Raw genomic sequence first — 17,211 nt, 5'->3', positions numbered from 1 at the left:
TAAGACCAAATGAACCACCATGAAGCTTTGAACCAATTGGCCGCAAAGCTTTGGCCATCACTGCTCCCAAGGGGGAGACAATCAACCTCTGTTGCCCCCTGCTTTCAACACTGTTATTGTCCAACATGCCTCCTAGCATGCATTGCAGCGCTACAGATGTAAATAACAATCAAATTTCTTGTTCTGTGCTAATTATTTCTTCAGTTACTGTTCTAGTTGTTTCATTAATTGCTAGTTATGGTATATGGTAACACTTTATTTGACAGTGGTGCCATAAGACTGTCATTAGACAATCATAATTATGACATGACACTGTCATGAGCATTAATGAATGCTTATAACAGATGTCATTAGTGTTATCCAGCAAATGATCTCACTTTTGAATGGATGTAAAAGATCCGAGCTGGACATAAATGAAGTTAGTGACATAATTTGCTGGGTGACACTTAATGACAGCAACAAATCAACAAATAAGCTGCACTACACTATAAGCGCCGGTTTCAAAATGAGGGAAAAGATGGCGACTTATAGTCCAAAAATTACGGTAATCTTTTACTTGTCAGTGTGACATTTACTCCAGTACACCCCCAAGAGAAATCAATCCACCCAAACAAAAATGCAAACATGGATGTTACATGTGTCCGACAGGCAGAATGTTTATCATTCAAGTTCCGTTGCATTTTAGACATTTTACAGAAGTGCCTAATGGCCACAAGGTGAAACATCCTCATCTGTAATGATTAAAAACTCATTTTGTAGTAATGGAAAAAGGTCCACAGCCAGACAGTCTGCAGCATAGAGACTGAAATGCCATAATCTAATGCAATATAGTGCTGTTGACTTTCTTATCCCTTCAGTGAGACTGCATGTTTCTCATTTTATAGAGGAGGAAGGGGGAAAAGACAAGATTGTTTACAAGGAGATGCTGCAGTTTTTTCCCCACAATTGTTACTGGAATCACTGCAAGGCTGCATGTTAACTCTCGGCTCCCATTGACAGCTGGGAGGGCTAGAAACAAAAGTTCACTGCCAGCCCTTTCCAGTTAAAATGGCTAGGACGTCTATTTCAGTCAATGACAGCTAATGATTTAATCTTTTGCTTGGCACACTTGTGGTTGGCTTCCAAGTCATTTGACTATTTAAACAATTTTTCCTTGAGGAAATAATGTAAGTCAACTTGTTCTGTGCTTAAATAGTCACCGTCATAAAACCACTTTGACTTTTAAATGTCACGCGTGCGCAAAAATGAACATAAGCACAGTCACTAAGGCTGCACCATGGTACCGATGCATGATGTCATTGCATTACGTGTCACATAAATGAATTTTTCTTTTTTTGTTCAAGAATTTAAAAATAGTTTTCTGATAATGACTTTTTAACTGATAACCGATATCCCAATATTGTCCAACTCCTAAAATCCGATATCAAACCGATACAGATATATGCATTTGTGGACTTAACATATTATGGCTAATGGTATTGTGATGCCCAACTGGATGGTTAAATAATGATAAATGTAACAGCTTCAATGTTTTCCAAATAAACATTCTGTGAAAAATTAGTTCAGTTCATTTTAAGTTTGTTGTCCCCTAAGAAGGGGAAACTTGTCTTACAGCAGGTAAGCATACAGATAACAGATTACACAACAATTCATACACATAGAATAAAATAACACAGACTACAAATTTAAAATGCTATAGACAGTTTTGCATCTAAGTGCAAGAATTGTGAAAATTAAGCATCTGAATTGCACTGGGTAAGAAGGAGATCAAGTGCAAAGTGCCAATAAGGCACTGTCATATCACATGTGGCTCTCACAGTGATATCATATTGGCCCTAAACCGATAATAAAAAAATCTATGTTGATATTGTCTGATATTATTTTAAATTACTTTCAACGGCTGATATTATCAACTACTCTATTAAAAAAAACACAAAAAAATACTTTTATTGACAATGTCATAGATTTTAATCAAATATGAGAAATGTTAAGGTATGCGCAATGTCTCAAAAAATCTTGAATTTTTAAGCATTTGTGTGCGGATGACATAATAGTAAAATAATGATAGTAATTGTAATGGTGTGCATGCATTTCCAACCATCACAAAAATAAAACTAACAAAAAATATTCACCGTTTGAATGAGGAAAGTGGAAGCCATACAATCACCTAGTGCATTATGTAAGCAAGGTAAATTTGAATGAAAATCTCCAACATGGGTTACTAAAAAGTGGATCTTTAGATCTAGAAATTCACATGACTTTGGTAATTTAGTAGACTGTTGTGTTGGGAGTTATGTAACGCAAAATGTTATTGGTATGTATACTCTGGCATTTCCCCTTCCTACCAGAAGCAGGGGCAAGCCTTGTTAACTTTACACAGTGAAGTGTTTCCTCAGCGTGGCCGTGCTTGCCATGACGACGCAAGTTTGGGGGCAAGCGCCCTCCTAATTCCCCCGCTCCTACAAAGAGACTGTGACAACAGTTTAGACTGGGCGTACAATATATGGGCTGCGTGTCAAGACACCAGGGGCTCCTTGTCGCTGCCATCTTGCCTCCGTGGCCCACTTTTTTCATGAGAGGCCGGACAGCCTGCATCAAGCAAAGTTTTCAGACAAAGACAAACTAGTGGGGGCTTAGTGGACAGCGCACCAACAATACCCCCAGTCACAGCCCATTAGACCAACAGTCATCTGCCCCCTTACAGTTCTGTAGAACAGTTTCCTTTACCCTCACACTTTCACGTCTTCTCATGTTCCTGTCTTGCCAGAGTAATTTCACTTCCTGTAATTATCTTCTGTTCCAAATGAATTTTTGTGATTCTTGGCATAAACCAGGTGCGCTTACGTCAGTGTTAAGATTGAAGCCAGACCCATGGGCAACACAAATTGTTCATACTGTAGTGTTTCCCTTTATCCTTTTTGTGTACTGTATCTGAACTGAGAGGGGATGGCAATGAATAATTACTGATAGGCCTCACAGTCAAAATACATTGGACCTTTATTGCTGTCAAAGGCAGCCAATGAGTTAAAAGTAGCCAATGAGTTAAAAGCTATATATATATATATATATATATATATATATATATATATATTACGGCTATTAAATTTTTAAAAATTAATCACGTTAAAATATTTGACGCAATTAACGCATGCACAGAATGACCCGTTCATGTGTTGCCTCAAACAGTTTACATTGATGCCGTTATACCACATTGAGAGCAAAAAGGCAGGGAAATGCGAGTGGACAGCGTTCATTGGACCGCGCCTTTTATTGGCTGGATACCATTTGTAGCCACTACTAACAGTCATGGTTGCCGAACTTCCCATCATGCAATTGGGCGGAGCAGGAGACGATCTTTTTCTTAACACGCTTAATTGAACACAACTCAGAACATATTGTATACCATTTGCAGCCACCACCGACAGTCATGGTTGCCCAACTTCCCATCATACATTTGGGCGGAACAGTTAAGTCGCTACAGTATCATTTAGTGAAAGCACAACAAACATAATATTCCTAGCTCTCAAAAAAATAATGTTCACAAAAAGTAAAGCGCTCAATTCAAAGAGAATTGGCATTCCCAATCAAAACAGCTATGCAAATTACACATAAAACTTACTCAGACTTTGCTTTGGTGAGATCCCGAATTGATTGAAAACTCGCCATTGACACCTTGTGGTGTATTTCAATCACTAGCTTACGTAGTTAAAGACACTGTGGAAGAACGGCAGGGAGCCCATATGACGTCCGGCTTGGCGACGTCAACAATGGCGAGCTTTTAGTTTAGTTCTTGATTGAAAATTTTACAAATTTTATTAAAACGAAAACATTAAGAGGGGTTTTAATATAAAATTAATATAACTTGTACTCAAATTTATCTTTGAAGAACTACAAGTCTTTCTATCCGTGGATCCGTTTGACAGAAATAATGTTAATAATGTTAATGCCATCTTGTGGATTTATTGTTATAATAAACAAATATAGTACTTATGTACAGTATGTTGAATGTTTGTCTGTCTTGTGTCTTATCTTTCCATTCCAACAATAATTTTCAGAAAAATGTGGCATATTTTACAGATAGTTTGAATTGCGATTAATCACGATTAATTAATTTTTAAGCTGTGATGAACTCGATTAAAAATTTTAATCGTTTGACAGCCCTAATATAAATAAAATCAAAAACTCACTGGACATTTGTTAACTAATGTTTAAAAATTGAAGCCACTGCACTGTTTTGCACAATTTGGGCATTGGGGCAGCCACAAAAGATAATTCAATTGATCACTAAATATTTTACCATTAGTCGATTAATCGGTTCCTATTTAAAACATGTTACTAACTGTTATATTACTCCTAGCTTTACATTTTGGCTGGAAAGAAGCATATGCATACTGCATATGGCTATATTGTTGTCTAAATCAAAAGGTTATGTTGGCAAATATGTCATGTTGATTAATTACAAAAAATAATGATCTGCTTTCTTCGAGGACTGCATAAATTTGACTTTTTAAAAAGTTATTCATAAAAGAATGTAAAATTAAAAAAGAATTAAAATATTTTTTTATATGTTTAATTTAGAAAATGTTTTCTATATTTGTTTTTCAAATTTGAAAATATAGAAAAATTAAAATTTACAATTTTTTACTCTTAGTTTTTTTTTTTTTTTTTTTTTTTTTACATTCTTTTTTACTAAATAATACACATTTAAATTTAAGAAAGAATATTTGCTACTTGGAGACTTGGAGAGGTTTTGGGAATTTTTGTCATTGTTTCTGAACGATTAACGATCAACTATCAATAAGTTGTTAAATGAAATTGATAACCGATTAATGGTCGATGAATGATTTCAGGCCAGTTGAGCATTTAACTATGCAGAATCATACCAAAAATTCAATTACCAGGAAACAAATATCCTGTTTAGAGACCATTTCATGAATTAAAATAGATTGTAAAATGTAATATGTACTAAACCCAATTGTGGTTTCTGGACCCTTGTGCTATTTTATAAAGAAAAATTCTCTAAATGGCACTATATGTTGCTCTTGCCTTCACAGTCATGGTCATTGTGCTGCTGCGCTACGCCCATGTCATTGAGAAGCACCAAAACTGCGTCCTCAACACGGCGAGTCTCTCCACAGGCTGGATCTGTGCCGCAGGACTCATCATGGTGGGCAACTTCCAGGTAAATTCGCAAAGTAGAATGCTCAATTTCACAAAAGGGATGCGAAATTTCCAAATCTGAAATGTCCCGAAATGGACTTTAGACAACAAACAGTGGCTTACCAGTTATGAACCATTTTTTATCCTTAGTTTTCTTTATATGAATATTATAACCCTAATTCTAATTATGTTGGGATGTTGTGCTAAACATAAATATAAACATAATACGGTGATTTGCAAACCTATTAAACCTATGTTTCAAATCAAAGTTGAATATGCTGCGAATATTTAATGTTCAAACTGATAAACTTTAGCAAATAATCAATAACTTCCAATTTTTGAACTTTGATAAATATACAGTGGTACCTCTACATACGAATTTAATTCATTCAAGGACCTGGTTGTAAGTCGAAATGGTCGTATGTCGGGCAGGATTTTCCCCTATGAATACATTACAATCCGATTAATTCATTCCACAGCCCAAAAACCTATGCTAAACCCTTAAATACTGCAGGTACAATTACAAATGGCAAAACAAATAACGTCACAAACGTAAAGTAATCTAACGAATTGGGTTCTAATGTGGCGGTTGTGTTTTGCATGCTGTTCCTGAACAGACTAGCGACAGAGTGAGAGAGGTTCCTCTTTCCATTTTCTGTTGTTGGCATCGGCTACAGTAGCCGTTTTGTGTTGCACAAGTTCTGAAATAAATGATTGCAAACCTGACGAAGCTGGCTAATTCCTTGCCAATGTTACAATAATAATAATAAAGAGGTTCGTCCTCGAGATCGTAGACATTTACGGGCCGTATTGTCAAGCCAGTTCACCGACTCTTACACCATACTCATATTTTTTCTGCGATTTCCTTCTTAATTTCAACAGTAAGTGTCACCTTATCCTTTCTTCACCACCTTCACTCACCTTCTTGGGTTTATTTCTTTCACAAGAAAATCCACAGTGCGTCCGTCTTGCCGGAAAACAATGAAGTTGCGATACTATCATAAATCGTCGTATTTCGAGCATGTTGTCATACGTCAAGACAAATGACGAGTCAAATTTGACGTCGGATGTCAAAAGGATCGTATGTTGAGGTATCAATGTGTTTGTGTGTGTGTGTGTATGTATATATATATATATATATATGTATATATTAGGGGTGGGAACCTCTTGGTACCTCAAGATAAAATACGATTTGCAATACAAAGCTCACAGTAACGATGATCTCACGATATGGCGATACGACGATTATCGATACATAAGTAAGGAAATCATTGTAGGATATTCTACAACACAACTATCAAACAGAAAAACAAGCTATCTTCATCCTTGTGATGTAAGTTTATCACTAGTCGACGTCCGATCAATTTGAACTGGGAGGGTGGCAGCGAATTAACTCCTCCCACTTCAAACGGGCCCTTGCACTTGAATGGCTGTCAGTGGCAGCCAATGCCAGGCAACAAGGTCATTTTGGGCGTTTTCAACTTCATTACCGGTTGAATTTCAGTCACTTCCTGCTGATTTTTTGGGCTTTTTATGGGTCACTTCCTGTTCTATAACCCCAGGAATCTCTCAAATGAATAGGCAGTGACTCAAACTCAACAGGAAATGATTTGTAAATGCCCTAAAATGAACAGAAAGTGACCTGTATATGCACCAAAAATCAGAGTGACTGTGAATGTTCTGGTTTTGAATGAACAAACGTTCATTCGTCGAGCGCCGTCAATGGCAGCCATTGTGTTAACTGAGACACTATTGTGGTGGAAGATTTTAGTAGCAACTTGTTGGTTCCTTTTATTTATCTATTTTTTAACATTGACACCTTTTTTAGATATCGATAACCGTTTGGAATGCAAAGAGTATCACAATATATCACCATTTCGCTGTTTTGGCACACCCCTAATATATGTTTGTGTGTGGTTGGGGGGGGTGCACACGTGTATAGACCCTACCCACCGACGTCACAAAATCACGTGATCGCTGTATTGTTCCGCCCCCTTGTCCGTCATTTTGTGTCTGTATTATCAATGGTCTCAATTGATCGAGCAATTTATAATGCATTTCATGGAAGACCCGGTGCTTTCGGATGCCGTAAACTCACTGGATGCGTTGCATAAAAGGCGTTATGTGGAAAAGCTTCAGTTTATCCATTCGCCAGATCCATATTTGATGCCTAAATCGATGTTTTTCGACCCGCTGACTTCGCCATATTTGCCTGCTAGCTACCCTGATATTTACAACTATCTTGTCCACACAAAATCAGCCTATTCTCACGAAAGTTTGAAAAACTTTAAGAGTTTGGAGGCTTATAAATACTTCGTTGCTGGTTGGGTGAAACAGGTCCTCGTCCACGAAAATTCGGCAGGAATCTATCTTGTGCTTGGAAAGGTGAGTTACGAAATTTTCAATTCAAAATCTTTTGTTCTTGCTAACATCCACTGTCAAGTCTAATGTATTTCATGTCATTTGTCAATGGAGCTAGGGCTTTTAATGTTTATATGGTTTAGCGATAGCACTCTCACTACATACATACGTGTATGTTGTCGGCGATTAGCCTAGCAATGATCTTAATTGTGGTTGTCAGCCCAAAGCCCTCTAAATATATATTAAATGCATCTTACCAGATATAAAATGACTACTACATAATCTGTGGTAATCGTTTGGAGCCCAGGTTTCTCGTCGAATTGCAGCAGCCCATCTCGCTCTCTCCTCTCCGGGTCTCTCGGAATCCGGTAGAACTTCAAGTCTCTCCGTCTATCTTCTCTGTTATTGCAACCGACCGCCACACACGCCTTCACCATTTTGATTATTAATGTTAACGAGCAGAAAAACACGCCGTAAATAGGAGGAATGTACGTAGCCGTAACAGGTAAACACGATGTGTTGACGGACAATTGGGCGACACCAGTCAGGAGGGCGGAGTTGTGACGTCACGTGGGTAGGGTCTATAGGAGGACATCCCACCAGAGTTTAAATAATCCCCGTACAAAATACTAAAACATAGTTTCTGTTTAAGTTTTCTTGTCCTGAGACTCAAACTGTTCAGCCACAAGATAGATTCCCATTCTCCGTGTCTAAGCAGCTCAACAACTAAGGTTACAAATTAATGAATAAAAATAAGAAATAGTATTTGAAATACTAAATATATATTTTGAAATATATATTTTCAAATATTTGAAAATATTTATGAAAGCCCCACATCTAGTAAAACTGAGTGACATCACTGACGGGCATCATGTAATGGATTGAAATGGATTTTGACAAAGCACAACTTTGGAATTCAAACCTTGAAGTAAACGTTATGTTTCTTAGATGACAGTTTATTCCTAAATCATTAAAAACATAGGGCGTCATATCTCATTTGACTTCTTGTTATAAGCATCACACACATAGTAGAACTCAAGTTCATGACTGTGCTTTCTTTTAGGCATTGGAAATGTTTTCTCCCCCTCCTTATACACTTATCTTGCATTCAGAAGGAGGAGTCCATTAATGTTTATTAAAGTCTGTCCAACAGAGTTGTTCCCGTCCGCTTGAGTGTGGAGGTTTGTGCTTTTAAAAGAATCTCTGCTTAGTTTAAATATTTGGAGAGCTGGCTTGCTGCCTGGATGGATGTCTGCATTTGTGCGCTGCTTTGAAAGATTGGAGGGAAAGAGAGGCTTACGGGAATGTCAAATTGCAGTTATGTGGAAAAAAGGAGTACGGTAACAACTAAGAAATACAGCAAATGCACTGATGAGTAAAAAACACATTGCCTGAATTATGCTGTTGCAACACACTCTGCATTGCAATCAAGTTGGACGTGCTGCAATGACAATTTCTTCCTTGAGGAGTTTTTGCTTTGGCCCATGGTCTACAGGCTCCATCTTGAACCAACCACAAGGTCTTAAACTTGGCACAGATTCTTGGCACGCTTGAGGGAAGAAAATAAAGATGTAAATGACAGTGGATGAATCGTGACGCTCCGTCACGGAATGCAAGGAATTGGGCAAAACGGTTTGGACAGCGCGAAGGAAAACATTGATCAAGAGGGAAAGAGACGCGTGATGACGTCTCCTGCGCTGTCGCCTGCTGTAGTTTGTTATATAAGGTGTGGGTTGGCACGACAGCTGTGGTGTGGCAAAGTGGGCTTTCGCTGTCAGGCAGACTGGCCTGTTATGCAGGCAAGGACAGTGATAGATGAAGCTCGTCACTCTTTTAAAGTCCTTCAATGCAAATGACGATGATAGATGTTCAATCACAGAGCTGTTTTTCCTCTTCTGCTGTGAATTTAAACATAGACTTCACTATTAGTTGACGAGACGGCTCCTACAGATATTGCACCACGGCTTCCCATAGGGGGCCGGGCCAGGCAGGGTGTCGTGGAAGCTTTCACTGCAATAAACTCAAACACCTGCTGCGTTCTAACACCAGATTTAGGTGGAAAAAGGACGAAAGTTGTCTGAGTGATTTGGTGGAGGATTCAGGGTAATTATTATATAAAATAGCACCATGCAGGCAGGTACTTTGAAACGCTGTGAAAAAAGAAAATGAATGGGAAAAATTAGCATCACTTCAGCTTGAAAATTTTTTACGTAAAATGAATGATAACTGCCCGTTTTTTGCTTTTAACCAGGAATCTTGACTGTTTTACGTTCATATCTATAGAAATTCTGTGATTTATGCATTTATTTACAAGAATTTTCAATTTACAGCTCTTTGTTTTGTGATAGGCGCCATGTTGGATTTTGTATCCATACACAATAGCGTAACTTTAAATTCAAATAATCAGGTAATTTTTGCCCAACTGCCTGTTTCTGGGCAAAAAACTAGTAATTTAGACATTTCTGCGTCCGTACAAAAAAATCGGCTTTTACGTGTTATATTTAACATTTCAGTCTAAACAACGAGGGCCAGTTAGCCAGCAAGACGTGCTTAGGCAATAGTGACATTAGAATTCAACCTAAATAAGTGGTGATTGTCTATAGAAAAATGCAAAATTTGCTTTTGTTGAGTAAAATTAAGATTATTCTGCATGCTTCCTCAAGTTTCTGATGTAAAAATTGAGTGATTTATTAGCTGTTAAAAACTTAAGTCAAAATTGCACAAAAAAAATTAAAAAAAAATAGGGATCCCTATTTCGGGCAAAAATTTATATGATATGTTAAATATTGCCATTGATCCTGAAAATATAGGTGATTATCTCAGCGTTTGGTGATTTTTGTGCATCTAGCGTAAAATCTGAGAATTTTATAGCCATTAAGTTTTGTTATAGTTATATAAAAAATAATGAAGCGGGATTTTATTAGAGAACGACTTTGATTTTTGATGCCGCTGCTCATGGAGACTCTAACTTGTCTAAGGGAGGTCCTGTTTTTTGTTTTAGGTCGCTAGCGGCTTTGGTTTTTGAAACTACGTGGGCCCCCTATAGAGCGGCCCCGTGCCCCGTTTCCTGTGAACTGATCGTGAAGTCTATGATTTAAATTAGTTTGTCACTTGTAGACGTCCAATTTATTTGAACTGGGCTCAGCCATTTTCAAAGAGCCAAAAATAGCAAAGAGGGCGTGCCAAACCTCATGATTTGATTTCCATAGGTAAAGTTTCATCCAGTCATCTCCCAGAAGTGGCAATAGCAACTAAATTCAGTGTATTTATTGGTTTCGAGAAGCAAACGCGTCATGTCCTTCAGCAGCATGCTTGGGTCTGATTAAGCAAGAAACATGAAGTACCGTATTTTTCGAACTATAAGTCGCACCTGAGTATAAGTCGCACCAGTAACAAAATGCCCAACGAAGAGGAAAAAAACAACAGATATAAATCTCACCGGAGTATAAGTCCCATTTTTGGGGGAAATTTACCTCATAAAATCCAACACATAGAACAGATATGTCATCTTGATGGGCAATTTAAAATAAAAACGCAATAGAGAACAACATGCTGAATAAGTGTACAGTATGATAATGTTACATATTCATGAAGAACGAAATGCGAACGTGGCCGGTATATTAACGTAACATTGCTATTAAGTAGGGTGTAACGGTACATGTAATAGTATTGAACTGTTTTGGTACGTGGTAGTCGGTTTGGAACGGACGCGTACTGAACGAGTTTCTGACGTAATATAACCCTTACTTTTCGAGGCTGTGAGTTGATGGGTTAGTTTCTTTGTGTAGATTATATTCACTCCGTCTTCTCTACTATAATAAGGACCAACACTGTAGGACAGTTCAGAAACGTCAACGGCGAGACAACGTGGCCGCCGCGAGAACCCAGTGAGAATCAGCTAATGCACACCAGTCACAATGCGGCCGCGTGTTAGATGAGTCCCGGAAGCGGCTCAACTCAACGCACGCGAAAAGAACGGCAGAGTTTATTATTTGACGCGAGACGCGACCCTCCTGCGTCAATACTACTAGCTAGGATCGGGCCGGAAGTTACTCGTGTAATAATACGGTGGATCCGGTCGATATGCAATCGTAACCTAGTTTTTGAGTCCATCAGATCTCTTTGAGTGGTAGATCGGGGCACAGTTGACTTGTCTTTGTTGTTTTACTGCTGTCTTCTCTGCTATAATAATAACCAACACGGCCCCGTGTTCAATACAAAACCTTCCTACCACAACAAAACAAGTAGGAACTAATATTCACATAGGAACTAAAGTTATACAACATAAAATATACGATATAAATGAATATTACATCACATTTGTAAAATATAAACACATAATAAAATAAATAGTAGCCCATTTAAATAAAATAAATTGAAATGAGCTAAAACACCTGTAATTAAATAATAAGAATAATACACACATCCTGCTTACACAATTAAATTTATTATTTTCTGTGTGGCGCTTTAACTTGAGAAAATCCACCAATAAAGCTTTTGAAAACCGATCATAAGAAAAAAAATGATTCATTGAGGCATTTCATTTGTAAAATACATGTTAAAAGCTTTGTGATTGGGATTGCATTTCTCTTTAGCACAGGACTTCTTTTTTCTTCTTTCTTTCAGAAAGAAAGCTGACCAATACGCGTGGTCTGAAAGGCAAATTCTTGTTGGATTATCTTTAAATACCCGCTACTTTTTGTGCAGAATTCTAGCTTTGTATAGGCTAATGTTCCTATTGTTGAAAGCACAAAAGTGTGTAATAAACAACTAGCACATTTATATTTTGCTTTTTTTTTTTTTTTTTTTTTTTTACTGTACCGAAAATGAACCGAACCGTAACCTCAAAACCGAGGTACGTACCGAACCGAAATTTTTTTCTCTACCGTTACACCCATACTATTAAGAGTTATTCAGATAACTATAGCATAAAGAACATGCTAACAAGTTTACCACACCATCACTCCAAAACACCAAACAACATGTGAAATGATATAATAATGTGTTAATAATTTCACACATAAGTCGCTCTAGAGTATAAGTCGCACCCCCAGCCAAACTATGGGGAAAAAAAAAACAAACTTGCGACTTATAGTCCGAAAAATACGGTGCACACTTCATATTCTTTAATGGAGCACAAAAAAAAGATGTTTTCTGGTTAAATGTGGCCCGCGGTCTGGAGCTTGACGCCTGTGAAATACTGCTTCACTAGTCTGATTCATTAAATTTCATTGATTTATGATGTTACTGGCTTACAGGCTTTACGCCACTGTGTCTTTTAAATATTGTACACAGTCAGGTGACTTTTACACACACATACTGGATAAGTAGAGCAGTGCAGGCTTTCTGCATCATTACACCTTCACTCCCTTAATGATGGCAATTAGTCACACAGGCTGGGACAGCGAGCAGCAGGCTCGCATGTAAACACTCATGCACATGCTTTATTCACACCAATGAATGAATTATTTCGTAGCTCATCCATTCGATCTTAGAAGATTAATCGCAACGTCAGTGAAATGGACATGCAGTAGCTGACGGGTGGCATTGAAAATGAATTTGAAGGTCCATCAAATTTAATTTGAATTGCTTATTCTTTTCCAAATGGTAAAATGTGAAAAGCTCACTAGGACAGAATGCACTTCATGAATTGCATACAATTTAAGCACTGTACATAAAGCTGAAAGCGTGCGAAAGCTTTTCTGTGATTTATCTTTGTCTGCAAACAAATGACAGGCCAGCTTTTCGTATCAAGCCTTATATAAATTTTCTCGTGTCGCTTCATTCATAGGAATGTTCAGCATGTTCTTACTAGGTTAACGGGCAAATAGCTCAGAAGCCCAGAAACGTCTTTCTTGTCGCTCAAAACCATCTTTCATTATTTTGCGCGCATTCATACCTTTAGTTTAGACACAAGCTCTTAACAAAATGCAAAGACACATCTGAACACTCGAGAGCAGGGAATCAGGTTCAAATGATGAGCAGTGCAGTGTGCTGGCTTTCAAATTTATTCATTTTTTTGTGTGACCATGACATTTAGAAAGGCGGATATGCAAAACAAAAAAGACCAATTCCTGGATGACTCTGCAAATTATCTTGTAGTGGTGGGAGGTATTTTCCTCTATTGCACTGTCAGGGTTAGTGTTACTGTTTGAGAATAACATACACAACAATAATAATGATAAAAATAATAAATGGAGGCGCTCTTAATCCAAAAATATTAACACCAAACTATAAATTGATTATTTAAAAAGAGTAATACCAAAACATTAACAAATGTAATAAAAATGGAGGTAAAAAAAAACAAAAACTGGCAGGAACACGACTGCGAAAACTGAACAAAATTGACAAAATTTTGGGCTACGTCTACACTAGGGCAGATAATGTTCTTAAACGTGTAATTAGTTAGCCTATACGGCATGTCAGCTACACTAATGTACCTCTCATCCGTGTAAGTCCTTGCACGGGGTAGTTAGCCGGCTAATATTACCCATCGCTCAATATAGACGATAGGGGGTGTGCCATCTTAGGCACCCCACGATTAGATTCGATTACGATTGAGGGTGCTACGATTCCATTATTGTACGACGATCACGGTATTGACGATGATCGCGATTATCACGAATGCATCATACATCACTAATTAATGAAGTAGCCAAACAAATTATTTATGTCCATTATTTATTTAAAATATCCTAATGATTAAAAAGGAACGATGGAAACATGCCCATACAAAAAAAACTGCCCTTAAACTGCTTTTTTTTCTTTGCATTTTTTTTTTTCCCAGGAAGCTGCAAAAATATTAACCATTATAAAGTCAGTACGTATTTCTCAACATGCCCATGCAACACACAGCTGACCTTGAGATGCTCTTTTTCACAAGAAGGTGCAAAAACATTAGCTGTTTCAAAGGCAGTACTTATTTCTCTCAACAATACAATAAAATTTACACTGGATTTTCTGGAAACAAAGTGTCTCTAGAAATAAGACTTCTTTTAACCAATATACTTTTTTTTCACAGATTTCTCTACTATTTCGCATGTTTGTAGTGTTACGGCTGTAGTTAATCCTGGTTTTAAACGTTCTGCATCTGGAGTAACTTTTGTACACCACCAAACAACGCACAACTTGACATGGAAATACATGTTAGCGAAGTCGCTAATTAGCATAGCGCTCGGTCCCTGCCTGTCTCATACACAAATTTATTTTCGAGTCTTTTGAAAAGGAGTAAATCTCTCGCTCAGTAACCAGCAGCATCCCATCATAACGTTGTGCGTGCGTCCGTTAAAGGTGTCTGGGCGGCAAACATGTCTTTAATTTCGTTCCGCTACAAGCAGCTCTCATAAAGTTATTAGGGAAAAATCGTTTTTGAACATTTATGAATCGTAATCGAATCGTCACGTGTGGACTAATCATCGATTTCTTTGCCACTCCCTTAATAGACAAGTGTCTCCGTGCAACATTTGGATACAAAGGAAGTGACGTCATTGATAGCATTGTAAACAATGGAGGCGGATGATCAAGACGTAAAATTAAAAATAAAAAACGAAAAATTGTCGGCACAATATCCCGAAGAAAATTATCTGTCCTAGTGTAGACGTAGCCTTAGGTGTCTCTCCAATATTATCTTGAGCAATTTTCCTCTGGGTTTAGAGAGTATTTTTACCATTGCATATTCATGAAACACACTTTTCAAGATGGGACAACAAACAAAATAGCAGTAATTAAATCAAAATGTAATTAAACTATATGAAGATATAGTAAAAAATGAATAAATAAAAAATATAGTAACACATGTGATAAAACAAAAAATGAATTAACTCCTTGTCATTGTACCAGGTTGACTATGCCAAGGTTCTCCACTATGTCGGAGCAGGCGTAGCCTTCCCCACCAGCATGCTGTTCGTGTGCCTGCAGTCGGCGCTGACGTATCGACTAGCCAAGACGCAGGGGGAGTACAACGTGGCCCATCTGCGCCTCTGCATGACCCTGCTGGCCTTCGTCGCCCTGGTGCTCAGTATCCTCTTTACTGTTTTCAAGGTCCATTAGTATATTGACTGCCTTTGAAGGCGATAGACAGCCAATCATAGGTGGAGTTTGACTTTTGGGGCGGGGGGGAGCAAAACATGTTAATGACTCCAAAACGCAGTGTCAGCAATAAAATTAACTTACAAGAATATTTATAATAATACGTTGAAAATTAGTGTTTTTTTGTTTCCCATCATTCTTGAGGTGAATTCTAAATCAGGCTGCTTAGGACAGCTATTCTTTTCGCCAAGATCGTTATCCATTGAATATGGTACGCCAGCCGGTGTCGTGCCAATGTAGTTACCCCAATCAAAAATTCCCCTGGGCGGAGCCATATGGAGGTAGGTTTGTGTATTCATTATTCGATCCCCCCAAAAAAGGTTACTTCAATCAAAATATATATTTTCAATTAAAAAAAAGTCACTTCAAGGAAAAAAAAATGTTTGAATGCAAAAATAGAAATTCAAAAAAGCATTTGAAAGCTATTTTTCTTTGATTTTTTTGATTGAAGTCAATTTTTTGGGGTTGAAGCCACTTTTTTGATAGAAGTAATGTTGTTTTGCGTTTGGGCCACATTTCAGCTAGGACATTTGCGTCTTTATTATTATAACAAAAATTAAGATGCTTCAAACAAAAAAATATATATTTTCAAAAGCTCAAAATCACTTCAATCGAAAAAGGAACATTTCAATCATACAAAAAAAAGTTTTTGAATGCGAAAAAATATTTCAGACTCAAATTTTTGCATTTGAACACTTAATTTTTTGTTAAAAAAAGTTTTCTTTGATTTTAGCAATCCTTTTTGTGTTCGGACCATTTTATGGATAGGACATTTTTGTCTAAATCATTCAATCCCCAAAAAAGTTGCTTCAATCAAAAAAAAACAAAAAAAACGTTCAAACAAAGAAAAAAATCATTAGAAAAATAAAATTGCCCTCGCCGATTTTTTTTTTTTTAATAATATGCAAAGCAAATGACCATCTAAGGTGCTAGTCACATGATCTGTTCGAAAAATAATTTTGACGCATTATAGAAATATCTTTTTTTGTTCATTTCATTCATTTTTGTTGTTTGTTTTATTGCTTTACAACTTTTATATATACCGTATTGGCCAGAATATAAAATGGTGTTTTTTGCATTGAAATAAGACTGAAAAAGAGGGGGTTGTCTTATATTCACGGACTAGACATTATACCCATTCACGACGCTAGATGGCGCCAGATATCATTGAAGCGATGTTCTGTCATGACAGATCTCAGCTACTAAGTTTAACCAGTTTGCATTATTTTATTGCAATGTTTTTCCTTATTCTGATTTGTTTCAAGACTACAGTTACAGTTAGACTTCACGCTGATGGTTAATGCAGTTACTGCAATTTTGTTATTTTATCACAATAGATTGGTTTATTTACATTTAAAAACCAGAAGCCATTCATTTACGAATGTGATTGCACTTTAGTTTACATATTTAAATGTTCAGATATTAAGATTTGAATGAGGCAAAATAACATGCTTTTTCTCTCAAATATATTGTTATAATCATTTGTTTCGGATGTACTGTAATTATTTTCTGTATAAAAATTAATTTAGTGTTCAGAAAGTCTTTTTTTCAAACTTGAGGCTTGGAAAAGAGGGGCTTGTCTTATAATCAGGGCCGTCTTAT

The 17,211-nt window shown here is 37.1% G+C and overlaps 1 protein-coding gene across 3 annotated transcripts in view; it reads left to right on the top strand.

Annotated features, from left to right (window-relative positions):
• zgc:154058 (Transmembrane protein 150A-like) overlaps positions 1-17,211 on the top strand; it is a 47,961-nt gene that overhangs the window by 21,399 nt on the left and 9,351 nt on the right. For all 3 annotated transcript variants that reach the window (XM_057847732.1, XM_057847731.1, XM_057847730.1), the window contains exons 6-7: positions 5,055-5,182; positions 15,361-15,538. In XM_057847732.1, coding sequence (XP_057703715.1) covers positions 5,055-5,182; positions 15,361-15,538 — 306 coding nt within the window. The remainder of the gene's footprint in view (positions 1-5,054; positions 5,183-15,360; positions 15,539-17,211) is intronic.

Source organism: Corythoichthys intestinalis, chromosome 10 (assembly GCF_030265065.1).
Source record: "Corythoichthys intestinalis isolate RoL2023-P3 chromosome 10, ASM3026506v1, whole genome shotgun sequence".
Taxonomy (NCBI): domain Eukaryota; kingdom Metazoa; phylum Chordata; class Actinopteri; order Syngnathiformes; family Syngnathidae; genus Corythoichthys; species Corythoichthys intestinalis.
Note: the sequence above shows the minus strand (reverse complement) of the source record. Positions and strands in the feature narration are given on the sequence as shown.